This window comes from Stegostoma tigrinum, chromosome 25 (genome assembly GCF_030684315.1).
Source record: "Stegostoma tigrinum isolate sSteTig4 chromosome 25, sSteTig4.hap1, whole genome shotgun sequence".
NCBI lineage: Eukaryota > Metazoa > Chordata > Chondrichthyes > Orectolobiformes > Stegostomatidae > Stegostoma > Stegostoma tigrinum.
In genome coordinates this window covers 52,125,521-52,141,022 of record NC_081378.1, presented here as the reverse complement: position 1 = coordinate 52,141,022, position 15,502 = coordinate 52,125,521, and the positions used below count along the sequence as shown (strand labels likewise).

Sequence of the window (15,502 nt, the reverse complement as noted above, 5' to 3'; positions counted from 1 at the left end):
GTACTGGTGGTGTTTCTACCAGGAGGAGATGGCCCAATGTATCCAAATTTGCTATTTGGCCTCCTGGACAGTGTTCCAACTTGCAATTGTACGCACTCAGTAATTCAGCCTGAAGCTTTGCGCAGCACTGCCTTGTCCTCTTTAAGTAGACCTAGCAGGGGTTTGTGGTGCATTATCATTACAAATATGCATCCGTAAGGGTACTGGTGGAACTTCCTGACTCCAAATATAACTGCCAAACCTTCCTTCTCGATCTGGGTGTATTTAGGGTCTGCATTAGCCAAAGTCCGGATAGATGTCTATTGGGCGCTCCTCTCCTTTGGGCCACCTATGAACTAATACTACCCCAATGACATACAGGGATACCAGATCTCACTTGGGATCATGGTGTGCAACGCCTTAGAGGATGACAGCTGTTTCTTCACTTCCATGAAAGCTATGGCTTGGCTTTACAACCATTTCCAAGACTGATCCTTTTCTTGTAAAGTGTTGATACAAAGGACCATGATGAAGGGCCTGCAAATCATGTTCCACGCCACATTTTCCAATGATAAAGCCAGATGTAATGCCTTGTATGAATTGGGGCTTCAGCTAGGAGGCCCTCTGGTATAATTACATCATTAATCCCACTCCCGTTGTCAGCGAAATAACTCCACAGTGGCTGGTATCCCATCACCAAGTAACCTTTTATTTACGTGTGGCAAGTCCTTAACCCTGAGCCAGATCCCTCAGAGCAAGCTGTCAGAGTGAACAGGATATCTAACACTCCTGTTCTTAACTGCCACCCAGTGCTCCCTGATTGGGGTTGTTGATCTGGTCCAATCAGGGAACTGATTCTATGAGATTCACCTGGCTGACCTCATTACAATCACTACAGGGAGAAAGCAGGAATAGGGTAATGATCAGCAATGAATAGTGGAGCAGGCTCGAAGGGCTTAATAGCCTACTTCTGCTCCTGTTTTCTTTGTTTCTCTGGTACCCAGGACTTGATGTCCTGCCCACCTGGATCTGCCAATCAGAGACCAGATTTCTAGCCGTCAGCAGTGCCAGGGAGGTAGCCATGGCTCCTGCCAGTACCACACCCCTTGTTGTGATCAAGGATCAACCCAGGGGCGAAGCAAGTATTGTGCATGGCAAGAGTGCCTGTACGGTGGACATCATGGAATGAAGCTGGCTGTGGTGCTTGTATACCACCAAGGGGTGTGTTCCCAGAAGCTATCACATCCACACCCTAATTCTTGCACCTAATTAGTGCATATTGCAGAATAGCCATTCTGTCTCCATCCCCGTACTGTTTATCCAGTGTACAGATGACATTTTGGAAGGCCCAGCTGAAGCTGGGAATACTGCAGCCCAGGGGAGAAGAGGTCCTTAGCAGCTATTAAATGGTCATTAATTGGTCACTTGAGGGTCTTACATGGAGGTGGGCTGGGAAGGATGCCCACAGATCATCCTGTCCAGAATGAATTTGACCCAGAAGCAGAAATGGCATTGGAGACCAATACTGAGAAGAAATTACTCATTTTACGGCTTCCCAACTTATTATGTGGGCCTGAAGATTCTACCCATGGTGTCTGAGGCTATGTTCAAGATAAACCAAGGTAAAATAAGTGATGGCGGTTTAATTGGATACATTGGGTATATTCTAAATTTAATCTGGAATGGGTGGATAGAACTGTTGCTCCTCCTTTCCAGTCAGAGGATCACTCCACTTTGAGCAAGAGCCTTAAAACAGAATTAGTGTCCTGCTGCAACTCAGTGGCTCTGAGCTCACACAAAGGAGGCCATTCAGCCAGCAAACCATTTCCATCATTCCATTAGAACATTTCTGATCTGTGTTTACCTGCCTTTACCTCATATACACATGCCTAATAGAAATATCTCACCTCCCAATTTTGAAGATGCCCATCACTTTGTACTATTCTATATCCTTTGTGCTCCCTATAAGATCTGCTGCCACTATCCTTTATCAGATAGAAAACCACGGTAGGCTAATAAAAGGAGACTCTTGTCTTAAACAAGACATAGTTCTTGCATAAACAGCGTTGTAGAGACTATGAGGAAAACTCAGATATTTGGTCTGATTCCTTTGTCACCTTAAGCTGTTCTCCCATCAAGTCGTTATATCATCATGTTCAGCAGTGCTTGAGGATCCCCTTAGCATTAATCATTTCAAACCCTTGTGCCCTCATACAACAAATATTTCCCCACTCCTGACTTGTACTTTGTAGCTGGTGGTCAGGTTTATGGGAGTTGGAAGGTGAATTTCTGTTCCTGTAACTTTAAATATGTGTATAGTTGTTAAGATCAGTTCCTTGTTATAGGAACCCAAAGGATAATAACTCCTGCAAGATTGCTGCATTAAATTGGACAGATGTTCAGCTGGCTGAAACTAGCTCCCTTGTCGAGTCCGGTTTTAGCAGCATTCAAATGACTAACATTCCAGGGCAGGACAATCAAAAGGCCAAATATAATGCCCTTGAATACAAGGACAGTAAAATGATGATGAGTGCCAGAAGCAAGCTTGGTTACATGGCTCTGTATTCTTTGAGTCATTTATACCATGAAATACCAATCTTTAGGGGATCTATTAAACACATCGTGCCACTTTGTGTTCATTTAAGAGGCAGGGTAGGTGGTGGCATGGGTGTGATGCATAAGGTTTTGGGAGTATACTCATACAGCTGTGTTGGTCTCTCTAAGAAATGAGGTAGGCCTTCCATCTAGTCCACCACAACACCCACACTACAATACACCTCGCAAAACTGCACCCTGCCCTACCCACATCTCTCAGAGCTTAAATATGGCAGGCATGAGTTTCAGAGGTAGGCTTGAGTTTCAGAAGTTGGAGATTGAAGTCGAAAATCTGGGCCAATATCTCTAACTAGAATGGGAGGTACAGCGTAATTATTGCTATCTACCTGAATGCAAAATTACCATCTTCTGTGCTGCAAACATGTAATTCTACGTAATAGTTAATAAGCATTTATCAAAAATACTATCGTATATATTCAGAGAACATAGAACAATACAGCGCAGAACAGGACCCTTTGGCCCTCGATGTTGTGCCGACCTGTGAACTAATCTAAGCCCCTCCCCCTACACTATCCCATCATCATCCATTCTATGAAATTACCTTCATCAAAATTTGTTGAATCAGTTGAACATTGGAATGATGCCTTTTCCGGGATGTGGTTTATAGTTGCTGCAAGTTTGATGGCAAGGTAGGTCCGGCCAAGTTCAAATTTATTCACAAGGTAAGGACCATAAAGCATTTGTAAGTTGTGAGGTAAAGGTATCTTGAGTAAATACTCAACTGCCTGTGAATTAACAAATAAGATGATTTAGCATTACAGCAACATGGTAAATCCACCTACAATTCATCACAGGCCATGGAATAGAACATAGAACATAGTACATAGAAAAGTACAGCACAGTACAGGCCCTTCGGCCCACGATGTTGTGCTGTGGAATAATCCTACTCCGAAAATAAAATAACCCAACCTACATTCCCCTCAATTCACTGCTGTCCATGTGCATGTCCAGCAGTCGCTTATATGTCACTAATGACTCTGCTTCCACGACTACCACTGGTAAACTATTCCATGCGCTCACAACTCTCTGGGAATATGAAGTGTTTTTTTACATGTATGTGGGACAAAGAAGTAAAGGGATGTGGGAGGATGCTCAAATGGGAGTATGAGCAATAGCATAAACCAGTTGGGCTGAATGTCCCTTGGGTTTTATGTAACATGTGGATCAATACCTCCAAAGTAGCAATTTAATTTTCCCATGAAATGAATATCTATAAGATAAACAAAAATATTGCAAAATGTTTACTCCTTATTTGGGTAAATGTCTGCAGTAGTTAATGTACAATCTAGTATGGTCATGCCATTGAATCTTGTCTGTTAAAACGCCTGTAAGTTTAATTCTTAATAAACCTAGCAAAACTGGAATTAATAGGTATCAGGAGGCAAATTTTCTGTTGGTCAGAGTCATATGTGGCACATAGGAAGATGGTTGTGGATTTAGAGGTCAGTCATCTCAGCTCTAGGACATCTCTGCATAATTTCCTCAGGGTAGTGTCCTAAGCCCAACCATCTTCAGCTGCTTCATCAATGACCTTCACTCCATCATAAGCTCAGAAGCAGGATGTCCACTAATAATTATAAAATGTTCAACACCATTTGTGACTCCTCAGATACTGAACCTGTCCATATCCAAATGCAACAAGATCTAGGTAATATCAAGGCTTGAGCTGAGATGTGGCAACAATCTTGCATGTCACACAAATGCCAGGCAACGACCATCTCTAATAGGACACAATCCAACCTCTCTCCTTCAACATCCAATGGCATTACTATCACTGAATTCTCCACTATCAATATCCTGGGACTATCACTGACCATAAACTCAACTGAACCAAACAAGTACAGTGGCTACAGGAACAGGTCAGAGGTTATGAATACTGCGGTGAGAAACTCACCCAAAGTCTACCCATCATCCACAAAACAGAAGTTAGAAGTGTGATGCAATGCTCCCCACTTGACTCGATGGGATCAGCTCCATCAACACTCAAGAAGCTTGACCCCAACCACAACAAAGCAGCCCATTTGATTGGCACCACAATCATAAACATTCACTCCCTTCTCCATCGACGCTCAGTAGTAGTGATGTGTAGCAAGATGCACTGCAGAAATTCGACAAAAATCCTTAGAAAGCACCTTCCAAACCAATGACCACTTCCGTCTAGAAGGACAAAGGCAGCAGATACATGGGAACACCACAAAATGTAAGTTCCTCTCCAAGCCAGTCACCATCCTGAATTGGAAATATATCAATGTTGCTTCACTGACTCTGGGTCAAATCCTGAAATTCCCTCCCGAAGGGCATTGTGGATCAATCTACAGCATGTGGACTGTAGCGGTTCAAGAAGGCAGCTCACTACCACCTTCTCAAAGGCAACTGGTAATGGGCAATAAATAGTGGCCCAACCAACGACACCCACATCTCATGAGCAAGTGAACGAAAAAAATCAACTCAATTTAGCAATGACACATTCATCAAATTGGCAGAATTGATTAACGTCTAATATATAAACACATTGCCAAGAGCAAGGACAGCCAGATATTATCGATCTGAGGCTGCTATAGATTGGAATGCCAAACATCTTTTGTTCGTTTCACAACTTTCCCCAGTTACAGCAAGTAGAACTCTGTTTCGAGTCCCAACAAATTCCTTTTGACACCGTACAAGTCCCAGTTAATGTTTTGAAGAAAAGGTTAATTGAGTTGGCACTCTACTCAAATTAAAATGATCGAGAAAAATTGATTGCTATGTTGACATGACCCTCTTAACTCATAGAATCATTGAATCGTTGCAGCTGAAAAAGGCCATTCAACCCATCATGTTAGGGCTGCTCCCACAGGAACAATTCATATTTGACCTCAGCCACACAACTTTTTCACATGCCCACACATTCCCCATCTTTAGATATTTATAATATTTAGAAAATGTACAAGAAAATTTAGAAAAGACCAGGAGGCCATTCTGCCAATTCTGTCTGCGCTTGCCAATAAATAAACCAGTCAATTTAATTTCAATTACTAGCACTTGATACCATCAACTTTTACTCTTGTAACCTATCTGTGGCTACCCTCCAGTTCTCCCTGCTTTTTTAACAAATCCATGCTGCTTGTCTTTGATTACTTCAAGCTGAAGTAATAGTTTATCCTGTCTCTTAGAATTGATTCCAATAATTTTTCCATTGTTCAGGCCTGACTGACTGGCCTGCAATTACTCAGTCTAGGCCTTTCAATTTTAAATCAAAGTAACAACGTCAGCTGTTCCCCAGTCCTTTGGCACCAAACCCGCATCCAGCTGAGGATTGTTGAATGATGGTCAGAGCCTCTACTATTCCCAACCTGACTTCTTTTAACAGCCTGGGTGCATTTCATCTTTACTACAGATCTTTACTTCCCCTTACATGTCCATCCCCCATCAGGAGGGTCTCAGGGCTCTCTGCTTCTTCCTGGAGCAAATGCCTGAACCATCCCCACCCATCACCACCCCCTTGACCTGTCCGTCCTCCCTGGACTGACCTATCCCCTCCCCACCTTCCCACCTATACTCTCCTCTCCACCTATCTTCTCCTCTATCCATCTTCGGTCCGCCTCCCCCTCTCTCCCTATTTATTTCAGAACCCTCTCCCCATCCCCCTCTCTGATGAAGGGTCTAGGCCCGAAACGTCAGCTTTTGTGCTCCTGAGATGCTGCTTGGCCTGCTGTGTTCATCCAGCTTCACACTTTGTTATCTTGGATTCTCCAGCATCTGCAGTTCCCATTATCTCTGATCACCATCTAGATTTGGTTATTCCCACCATTCTTTGTTTGACGCATTTACTCCAAACTCTCTGACACTCTACCCTCGAATACCTCCCAATGCTCCAATACTGCAAGTTGCTACTTATAGTTCACTCATTGAACCTGGGTAGTGCAGCAGTTACAGTACAGGACAAAAAAGTGTCACAATATGAAATTCAAATCACACCATAACTTGCAAAAGTAAATTTAATAGAGCGAGTACATTAGTAGTTCACACCATGAAAAATAATGGATCCTTAAAACCCAGAGAAGCTGACCCGACTCTCCTGACTGGTCTGAGGATCAAGAAATTCTTAAGACTTTCAGCCACCAGGGACAGATAATACATGCCACTGTGCCAGCTTTACAATCTTTCAACAGCAAAATAAATTTGTGGTCTAAAATAGGAAAATCAAATTCTATCTCAATAACATTGATTATTTCTTACCATCAAATTCTCAGTTAGAAGAACTCTTGATTGATCAAATTTTATGTGAACCTACAAAAGAAAATATTTTACATTTTCAATTGGCTTCATGTAGTTTATCTTAACGAACAAAACTTTGCAATTTCAACATAAACACAGTGTGACCTGGAAGATTTACATTGGTAATTTCTGTACAAGATATCAACCTTGTGTCATGTGACACAGAGAAAAAGCAAGAGAGTGCAAAGAAATAGACAGTATACTGTGAGCTGCGGTGTCTAGAAATGGCCCTTATTAAAACATACAAATTAAAGAACATTGAGGTAGCAGTATAGTCTTTGATGTAAACATACGTAAACTCATTGACAAATAGACAGAATTCGAAACCTTGCAACCGGATTCAAACTCCATAGAAGAAGAATAGTTCACCTATCATATGGCTAAAATGCAAGTTTAAAGAAGAAACTGGCAATTGAAAAAGTAATTATGGACAGAGAAGAGTGAAGAAATTCAATTACTTATTGACATGCAAGCCTTTTCTAAAGTAATCCATCAGCTTACCATGGGGAAACTTATCGAATGCCTTACTGAAGTCTATGTGTGTGACATCTACAGCCCTTCCCTCATCTAACAACTTTGTCATTTCCTCAAAGTATTCTATCGAGTTGGTAAGACATGGCCTTCCCTGCACAAAACCATGCTGCCTAACACTAATAAGCCCATTTTCTTCCAAATGTAAATAGATCCTATCCCTCAGTATCTTCTCCAGCAGCTTCCCTACCAAGTAAGTAATCTAAGAATTCTAAGAACCCTCAACATAGACTAACACTACTAAAATTCAAAGATAGGAAGTTTCTCCTGAAAAAATTAACACTCACTGGAAAGAACACTTTGTAGCACTTTCCAAACAGAGCTCCACTCTTGTCATATACCAGATATGAAATATCTCCTATTACTTTCATAAAGATGTAATGAGCCGATGACCTATTGCTCAATGAAGTAATAGGTGCTATCAACCCAATGAAAAACAATGTTTCTAGTTCTGATAATATCTTTGCATGAAGCTTTGAAGAGATTAAACAGGCCTTATTTGTGAAGCTGTAGCAGAATGAAGAAATTCCATGTGATACTTCAGATATTATAATGATTGTAATATTCAAGAAAGGACCCAAGTCGAACTATAGTAACTATAGGGGCAGAACAATGTGAAATCATAGCTAGGATACTTCTTAGTAATCTAAGCAAGAGGGTAACTAGAGAAAGAGTTGGCCCACTCAAGGATAAAGGAGAGAAGTTATGCGAAGAGTCAGAGAAAAAGAGTGAGATTCTTAAGGAGTACATTGCGTCAGTATTCACTGAGGTGAGGGGCACAATGGATGCTGAGGTTAGGGACAGATGTTTGATTACTCTAGGTCAAGTCGACTTAAGGAGGGGGAAAGTGTTGAGTATTCTAAAAGGCATTAGGGTGGACAAGTCCCCAGGTCCAGATGGAATCTATCCCAGGTTAAAGAGAGAAACAAGAGAGGAAATAGCTGGGGTCTGAACAGATATCTTTGCAGCATCCTTGAGCACGGGTGAGGTCCCGGAGGACTGGAGAGTTGCTAATATTGTCCCCTTGTTTAAGAAGATACTGAGGGATAGGATCTATTTACATTTTGGAGAAAATGGGCTTATTAGTGATAGGCAGCATGGTTTTGTGAGGGAAGGTCATGTCTTACCAACGCGATAGAATCCTTTGAGAAAGTGACAAAGTCAATGGATGAGGGAGGGGCTGTAGAAATCACATACATGGACTTCAGTAAGGCCTTTGATCAGGTTTCCCATGGTAGGCTGATGGAGAAAGCGAAGTTGTGTGAGGTCCAGGATGTACGAGCTAGATGGATAGAGAACCGGCTGGGTAAAAGGAGACAGAGAGTTGTAGTGGAAGGGAGTTTCTCAAATTGGAGACCTGTGACCAGTGGTGTTCCACAGGGATCTGTGTTGGGACCACTGTTGTTTGTGATGTACGTAAATGATCTGGAGAAGGGTATAGATGGTCTCTTTAGTAAGTTTGCAGATGACACTAAGACTGGTGGAGTAGCAGATAATGAAGGCGACTGTCAGGGAATGCAGCAGAGTATAGATAGATTGGAGAGTTGGGCAGATAAATGGCAGATGCGAGGTGATGCATTTTGGAAGATCCGATTCAAGAGTGAGCTATACAGTAAATGGCAAAGCCCTGGGGAAAACTGATGCACAGAAAGATGTGGGTGTTCAGGTCCATTGTACCATGAAGGTAGCAAAGCAGGTGGATAGAGTGGTCAAGAAGGCATGCGGCATGCTTGCCTTCATCGGACGGGGTACTGAGTACAAGAGTTGGCAGGTCATGTTACAGTTGTATAGGACTTTGGTTTGACTATGTTTGGAATACTGCGTACAGTTCTGGTCGCCATATGACCAAAAGGATGTGGATGCTTTGGAGAGGGTGTAGAGAAGGTTCACCAGGATGTTGCGTGGTATGGAGGGCACTAGCTGTTAAGAGAGGTTGAGTGTATTAGGATTATTTACATTAAAAAGATGGATGTTGAGGGGGTACCTGATTGAGGTCTAGAAAATCATTAGAGGTATAGGCAGGGTGGATAGCAAGAGGCTTTTACCCGGAGTGGGGGTCTCAATTACTAGGTGTCACAATTTCAAGGTGAGAGGAGCGAAGTTTAAGGGAGATTTGTGTGGAAAGTTCTTTATGCAGAGGGTGGTGGGTGCCTGGAACACGTTTTCAGCGGAGGTGGTAGAGGTGGGTACAATAGCGTTATTTAAGATGTATCTAGACAGATGCATGAATGGGCAGGGAGCTGACTTCACAAGCTTCAAAATCTCCCCCTCCCCCACTGCATCCCAAAACCAGCCAAGCTTGTTCCGCCTCCCTAACCTGTTCTTCCTCTCACCTATCCCCTCCTCCCACCTCAAGCCGCACCTCCACTTCCCACCTACCAACCTCATCCCGCCTCCTTGACCCGTCCGTCCTCCCCAGACTGACCTATCCCCTCCCCACCTCCCCGCCTATACTCTCCTCTCCACCTATCTTCTCCTCTATCCATCTTCGGTCCGCCTCCCCCTCTCTCCCTATTTATTTCAGAACCCTCTCCCCAACCCCCTCTCTGATGAAGGGTCTAGGCCCGAAACATTAGCTTTTGTGCTCCTGAGATGTTGCTTGGCCTGCTGTGTTCATCCAGCTTCACACTTTGTTATCTTGGATTCTCCAGCATCTGTGGTTCTCATTATCTCTTAGAAAATAGGTGACAGGTTTAAATAGAGGATCTGAATCAGCGCAGGCTTGGAGGGCCGAAGGGCCTGTTCTTGTGCCGTAGTTTTCTTTGTTCTTTATTCTTTTCATTAATTAGTGTCCCACTATCGCTTCCAACTTGTCAGATAAACAAATGCTAGCACAACAACTTCAGGCAAAATGTAGAGAACAGACATCTGTTTGTACTTGGGCCTCTTCAATCTCACAGAGCGTTTATCTCAATCAAACTGCCTTTGAATCAAACTACCCTTAAGGTGCTGCGGTGACGTGGTTACCCAGATAGGCTCACAAAAGGTCTTCTGCCTTCTGCACGGCAACATGCAAATAACAGTATGATAAATTGGTCTCCCACAGACCTTTTCATTGTCAATACAGTTGTTGACTAGGTCTGTGAGATTCGCCGGCACCATTCTTAACTCTTCATGCAGCAACACTGAGGCTTCCTTACTGACAAGCTTCCCAGATTTGGTAAGAATGTATCATTCGGATCAGAAGTTGTTCAACCTAAATCAAGACAAAGACCACCTCTGTAATTAAACTACTGTAAGTTGACAATGCACAAGTTAGCACTCACTACAAAGGTCTAAACAGATAGTTGATTTATTTTTTCACCAAAGTCTATGAAAGCACAGGACTCGTCCTGAAAACCAGGAAGACAAATGTCCTCAACCAACCCACACTAAAATTTTTCAAATCCAATACTCTCAATGCAAAACCACAATGAAATGTTGGAAATTGTCTCACAATTCCCATATCTCAGAAGTCATTGATACCTAATTGCTGGATATTGGTGGAGGTACACCACTAAATCCGACATGCTCGCTCAGCCTATAGCAAATGTACTTGGGTTCTTGAGAATTGAGACCTGACGCTAAACTGCACTAAAGTAAACACCAGAGGGCTGAACATCCTTGACCATTGCTTGGATAACCGTCAGGCTCCTACTCATTGAAGGCTGAACTGTAATCAACATGATAGTTACCAAACTAATCTCCAAACTCTGAGACTTGGTCCCTGTTCTGCCCTCTGAAACTGGATCCTCGACTTACTGACCCACAGACCACAGTGAGGATAGGCAACAGCACCTTCTGCACGACAAGCCTCAATATTGGTGACCCACAAGGCTGTGTACTCAGTCTCTGACTATACTCATGACTGTGAGATCAAATTTCATCCTACCTCAAGTTCACTGATGACAGCACTGTTCTAGGTCGAACCTCAAACAATGACGAGACAGAATACAGAAAAGTGATAGAGTGCTTGGTGGGGTGGTGTAAAGATAACAATTTCTCCATCAATAATAGTTAAATAAAAGAACTGATCATTGACTTCAGGATGCATGGTGGAGGGCAAGCCTCTATCTACCTCAATGGATCTGAGGTGGAGATAGTCAAGAGCATCAGGTTCCTAGCTGTGGCAATCTATCCTGGTCCACCCATGTTAATGTGGTGGTCAAAAAAGCACAACAATGCCTCAATTTCCTCAGAAGGCTGAGGAAATTCAGCATGTCCGTAAAGACTCATACCAATTTTTATAGATGCACCATAGAAATCATTCTATCCAGATGAATCATGGCTTGGTATGGCAACTGCTCTGCCCAGGACCGTAGGAAACTACAGGGAGATGTGAAAACAGCCCAGTCCATCATGCAGACCAACCTCCCATCCATTGACTCCATCTATGCTCTCGCTGCTTTGAAAAGCAACCAACATAATCAAAGACCTCTCCCATCCTGGTTATAATCTCTTCCGTCGGGTAGAAGGTACAAAAGCTTAAACATTCGTACCGGCAGGTTCAAGAACAGCTTCCTTCCCTGCTCTTATTAGACTTTCTGAACAAACCTTACAAATTTCAAATTTAGTGTTGATCTCGCTCTTTGTGCATCTTCTGTGCAGCCGTAACATTGTATTCCTCGCCCTGTTCTGTTAGCCTTATGCACATTGTATGGTATGATCTAGCTGTACTGCACGCAAAACAACAATTTTCACTGTACCTCAGTACAAGTGACAATGATAAATCGAATCAAATAAAAAGAAGTATTAATCAAAAAAAACTTAGGCTTCTCTACACTGCTGGAGCTAGGACAACATATGGATGCTGTGGTAAAACCCAAGAATAATATTGGCAATGCTATCTTACATGAATTTTACAAATCAAGTGGGATAGAATAAACATTATCAGTTTCTATGACATCGATTTGCTAAGTGTAGCAAGGGTTGGAAAGGATTTAATGTTTCGGACTCTGAGTATCACTTCCCACTGTGTTAAACGGTGACAGCACACTTCAAAGTTATGAGACGAAAGCATTATGGTCTCAGCACAGTTAGTCACACTTCTGCAAAACTATATCTTCCTTAACATATATTAAACTAGTTATTGTTAAAACCTAACAAAAATTCAGTAATATCTCCTAGTTAGACTAACAAAACATACATAAGTACACAGACTATGATAATTTCACATTAGCTGAGGTGGCAGAACATGTCAGAATGCCCAAAACTCTCCAAACAGGTACACTAATCTACCAGAAAACCCGAAAACATAAGAACCAAATGAAATGACTCAAAGATAATTTCAAGATCTCTGTGAAAGTCTTTATTTTCCTTTTGTATCCAGAAATGCTCTTACACACGGCTGAACAGCTTTTATTCCCTCTCCATCACCAAATCATCCATGGTATTTTTTCACCTATTAATTACCACCGATAAATACCCATGTTCTCCAATTAATTCTTTTAACTGCAAAGTCCATTCAGGGCAATGCAGGCCATCAAAGTTGAAGAAGTAGTTGGGGAGGGACAGGAGGATGAAGATCTGTTTTGTTAATATCAACATATGTGAAACAGATGCCCAATCACAACCAAATTGACAATTCACTATGTAAAACAGTATCAAGACATTCCAATAATAAGCTAAGACACAGACAAAAGTGAGAGATATGGAAAGAGTAAGGAGTTGCTTGAGCCGACAATCCGCCATCATTTCTACTGTCTGATAACTATACCTTCAAAACAAGAGAGCTTGTATAGCTGAGTTCATTAATCATCTATGAACTCACAGCTCTCACTGACACCTCACTTTCATCTTAGCATCCATTAGAAAGCGTCATCGTGGGCACCGAGGGAATCCCATAACCTTTGGAGGTAGAAATAAAACCCTTCCAACTGAGTCAAGCTGACACTCAAAAGACTAATAATGCTCACTGTTCTCCTATCCTTAGGAATCAACAATAGGGATGTTCTAGGAACTGGTCACTGAAATAATACCACACCTGAAGATCTTGAGAGAATCTTCATCAGTTAAATTAAATGCACCACCTCTCATTCCAGGTGGTGCATTGACCAAGTTTCCCTCTGTAATAAACCCCATAACCTTCCTGGTGGAAACTATATCACACTTCCCTAATGGTCACATTTAATCTTACTCATCAATTAGTGATCTGTTTATTAAATATTTTTGTGAAAAAAAGTGTTATGATATGGAGACAGACAGCCAACTAAACCAATCTTTGTGTCCCTGTATTCACCACAGTAAAATTAAAATATTCAATGACTCTCAAAATTGACTCGCGTGGTTCCTACTCAGGCATTTTGAATGATGAGTATCAGACTTTGAATAATTGATACTAGCCATCAGGCATATAGTTCGAACAAAAGACTTAATTTATAAATAATACAGTAGATTTAGCAGAGTGAAGTTAAACAACGAGAAAATCTAGTTAAGGTCTAAGATTTAAACCCAATCCTCTAATACCTATTTCTTTTATTCATTCACAGGATGAAGAAGGTAGGCAAGAAGGTAGGAACCTATCCGTTCCTCCCAACTCACTGACTAATTCCCCACCACTGCCTACCTTCTCAAGAAGGGTCTAGGCCTGAAACGTCAGCTTTCTTGCTCCTCTGATGCTGCTTGGCCTGCTACGTTGATCAAGCTCTACACCTTGTTATCTCAGATTCTCCAGCTTCTGCAGTTCCTATGATCTCTATTCAAACAATGTCACCTTCACACACCTGCTTGCAATTTTCCTTTCCCAAGAACAAATGTAAGAGTGAACACCAATCCTCTGCCAAAGTAACAAGATCAACCTGAAGAACATTCCTTTCCTTCAAAATCTTCCCTTTGGCGATGGTTATAGTTTCCTCCTTCAGTCGTCAGAAAACCCAGATGTGAAGTGGTCAGGTAAAGAGCAACAGAAAACAAAACAGTCATGGAACAGGTTACCAAACCTGAAAATGCTCCTGCAATTAAGGTTGGTGATTTTGCTTAATGTTTGTCCACAGCTCACCGTAGACTGTTTCTCCCCTCTTTTGCATTACGTAGTCACACCCTAGTACTACAATGCAGTTTGGATGTTCAAGGAGGATGGAACCATTCAGGTAGAGGCTCAGATTTCCTTGTGATGTTGATGAGAATAGCGTGGGGAGTGACAAATGCTAGACCACTACTTATTAAAATATAACCATTATCAGGAACTAACATTAAAGTTGATTAGGAATTTGTCTTAATTTAGTAAATTGAGAAAATTTAGGAACAGGACACAGTGTAAAAAGATACCAAGGATATGGAACTGTATGAAAATTATGTCAAATTTTATACAGCTTATTTGTGACAAAAATGACAATGACTTTCAGTGAGAGATAGTAGGAACTAGTAGGGCCTAGACCCTTCTTCTGAAATAAATAGGGAAAGAGGAGGAGGTGGATTGTCCCCGCCTCCCTAACCTGTCCTTCCTCCCACCTATCCCCTCCTCCCACCTCAAGCCCCACCCCCATCTCCTACCTACTAAACTCATCCCGCCCCCTTGACCCATCCATCCTCCCTGACCTATCTCCTCCCTAACTAACACCTACACTCACCTTTACTGGCTCCATCCCCGCCTCTTTGACCTGTCTGTATGGTCTCCACCCATCTTCTCCTCCATCCACCTTCTATCCATCTTCCCGTCTCCCTATTTATTTCAGAACCCTTTCCCCTCCCTTATTTCTGAAGAAGGGTCTAGGCCCGAAATGTCAGCCTTCCTGCTCCTCTGATGCTGCTTGGCGTGCTGTGTTCATCCAGCTCTACACCTTGTTATCAAAGGCTTTGAGTGTGTTGAGAGATTGCTTGTATATGTTAAACAACAGAATACTCCCACGAAGAGCTTGAACAGTTCATCAACTTTATTAACACCTTTCAGCCCAACCTCAAGTTCATCTGGACCACCACTGATGTCTCTCTCTCTCCTTCCTGGACCTCTCTCCATCTCCATCTTTGGTGACCACCTCAAAACCGATATCTATTTCAAGCCCATCAACCTCTACAGCTACCTAGGCTACAACTCCTCTCACCCACCGTCCTGTAAAAATATGATCCCCTACTCCCAACTCCTCCGCCTCTGCTGTGTCTGCTCCCAAGATAGGGTGTTCCACTCCCGAACATCCCAGGTGAC

General features: G+C 42.3%; 1 protein-coding gene and 1 long non-coding RNA gene across 5 annotated transcripts in view; one reads left to right on the top strand and one right to left on the bottom strand.

Annotated features, from left to right (window-relative positions):
* LOC125463059 (cilia- and flagella-associated protein 54-like) overlaps positions 1–15,502 on the bottom strand; it is a 437,943-nt gene that overhangs the window by 128,533 nt on the left and 293,908 nt on the right. Inside the window, exons 49-50 of the mRNA XM_048553715.2 lie at positions 6,814–6,864; positions 3,137–3,320 (exon numbers count right to left, since the gene is read on the bottom strand). Coding sequence (XP_048409672.2) covers positions 3,137–3,320; positions 6,814–6,864 — 235 coding nt within the window. The remainder of the gene's footprint in view (positions 1–3,136; positions 3,321–6,813; positions 6,865–15,502) is intronic.
* Positions 1–15,502, top strand: part of LOC125463061 (uncharacterized) — a 172,379-nt gene that overhangs the window by 150,868 nt on the left and 6,009 nt on the right. For all 4 annotated transcript variants that reach the window (XR_007249747.2, XR_007249745.2, XR_009447238.1 and 1 more), the window contains one exon: positions 13,851–14,323. This is a non-coding gene — a long non-coding RNA (uncharacterized LOC125463061). The remainder of the gene's footprint in view (positions 1–13,850; positions 14,324–15,502) is intronic.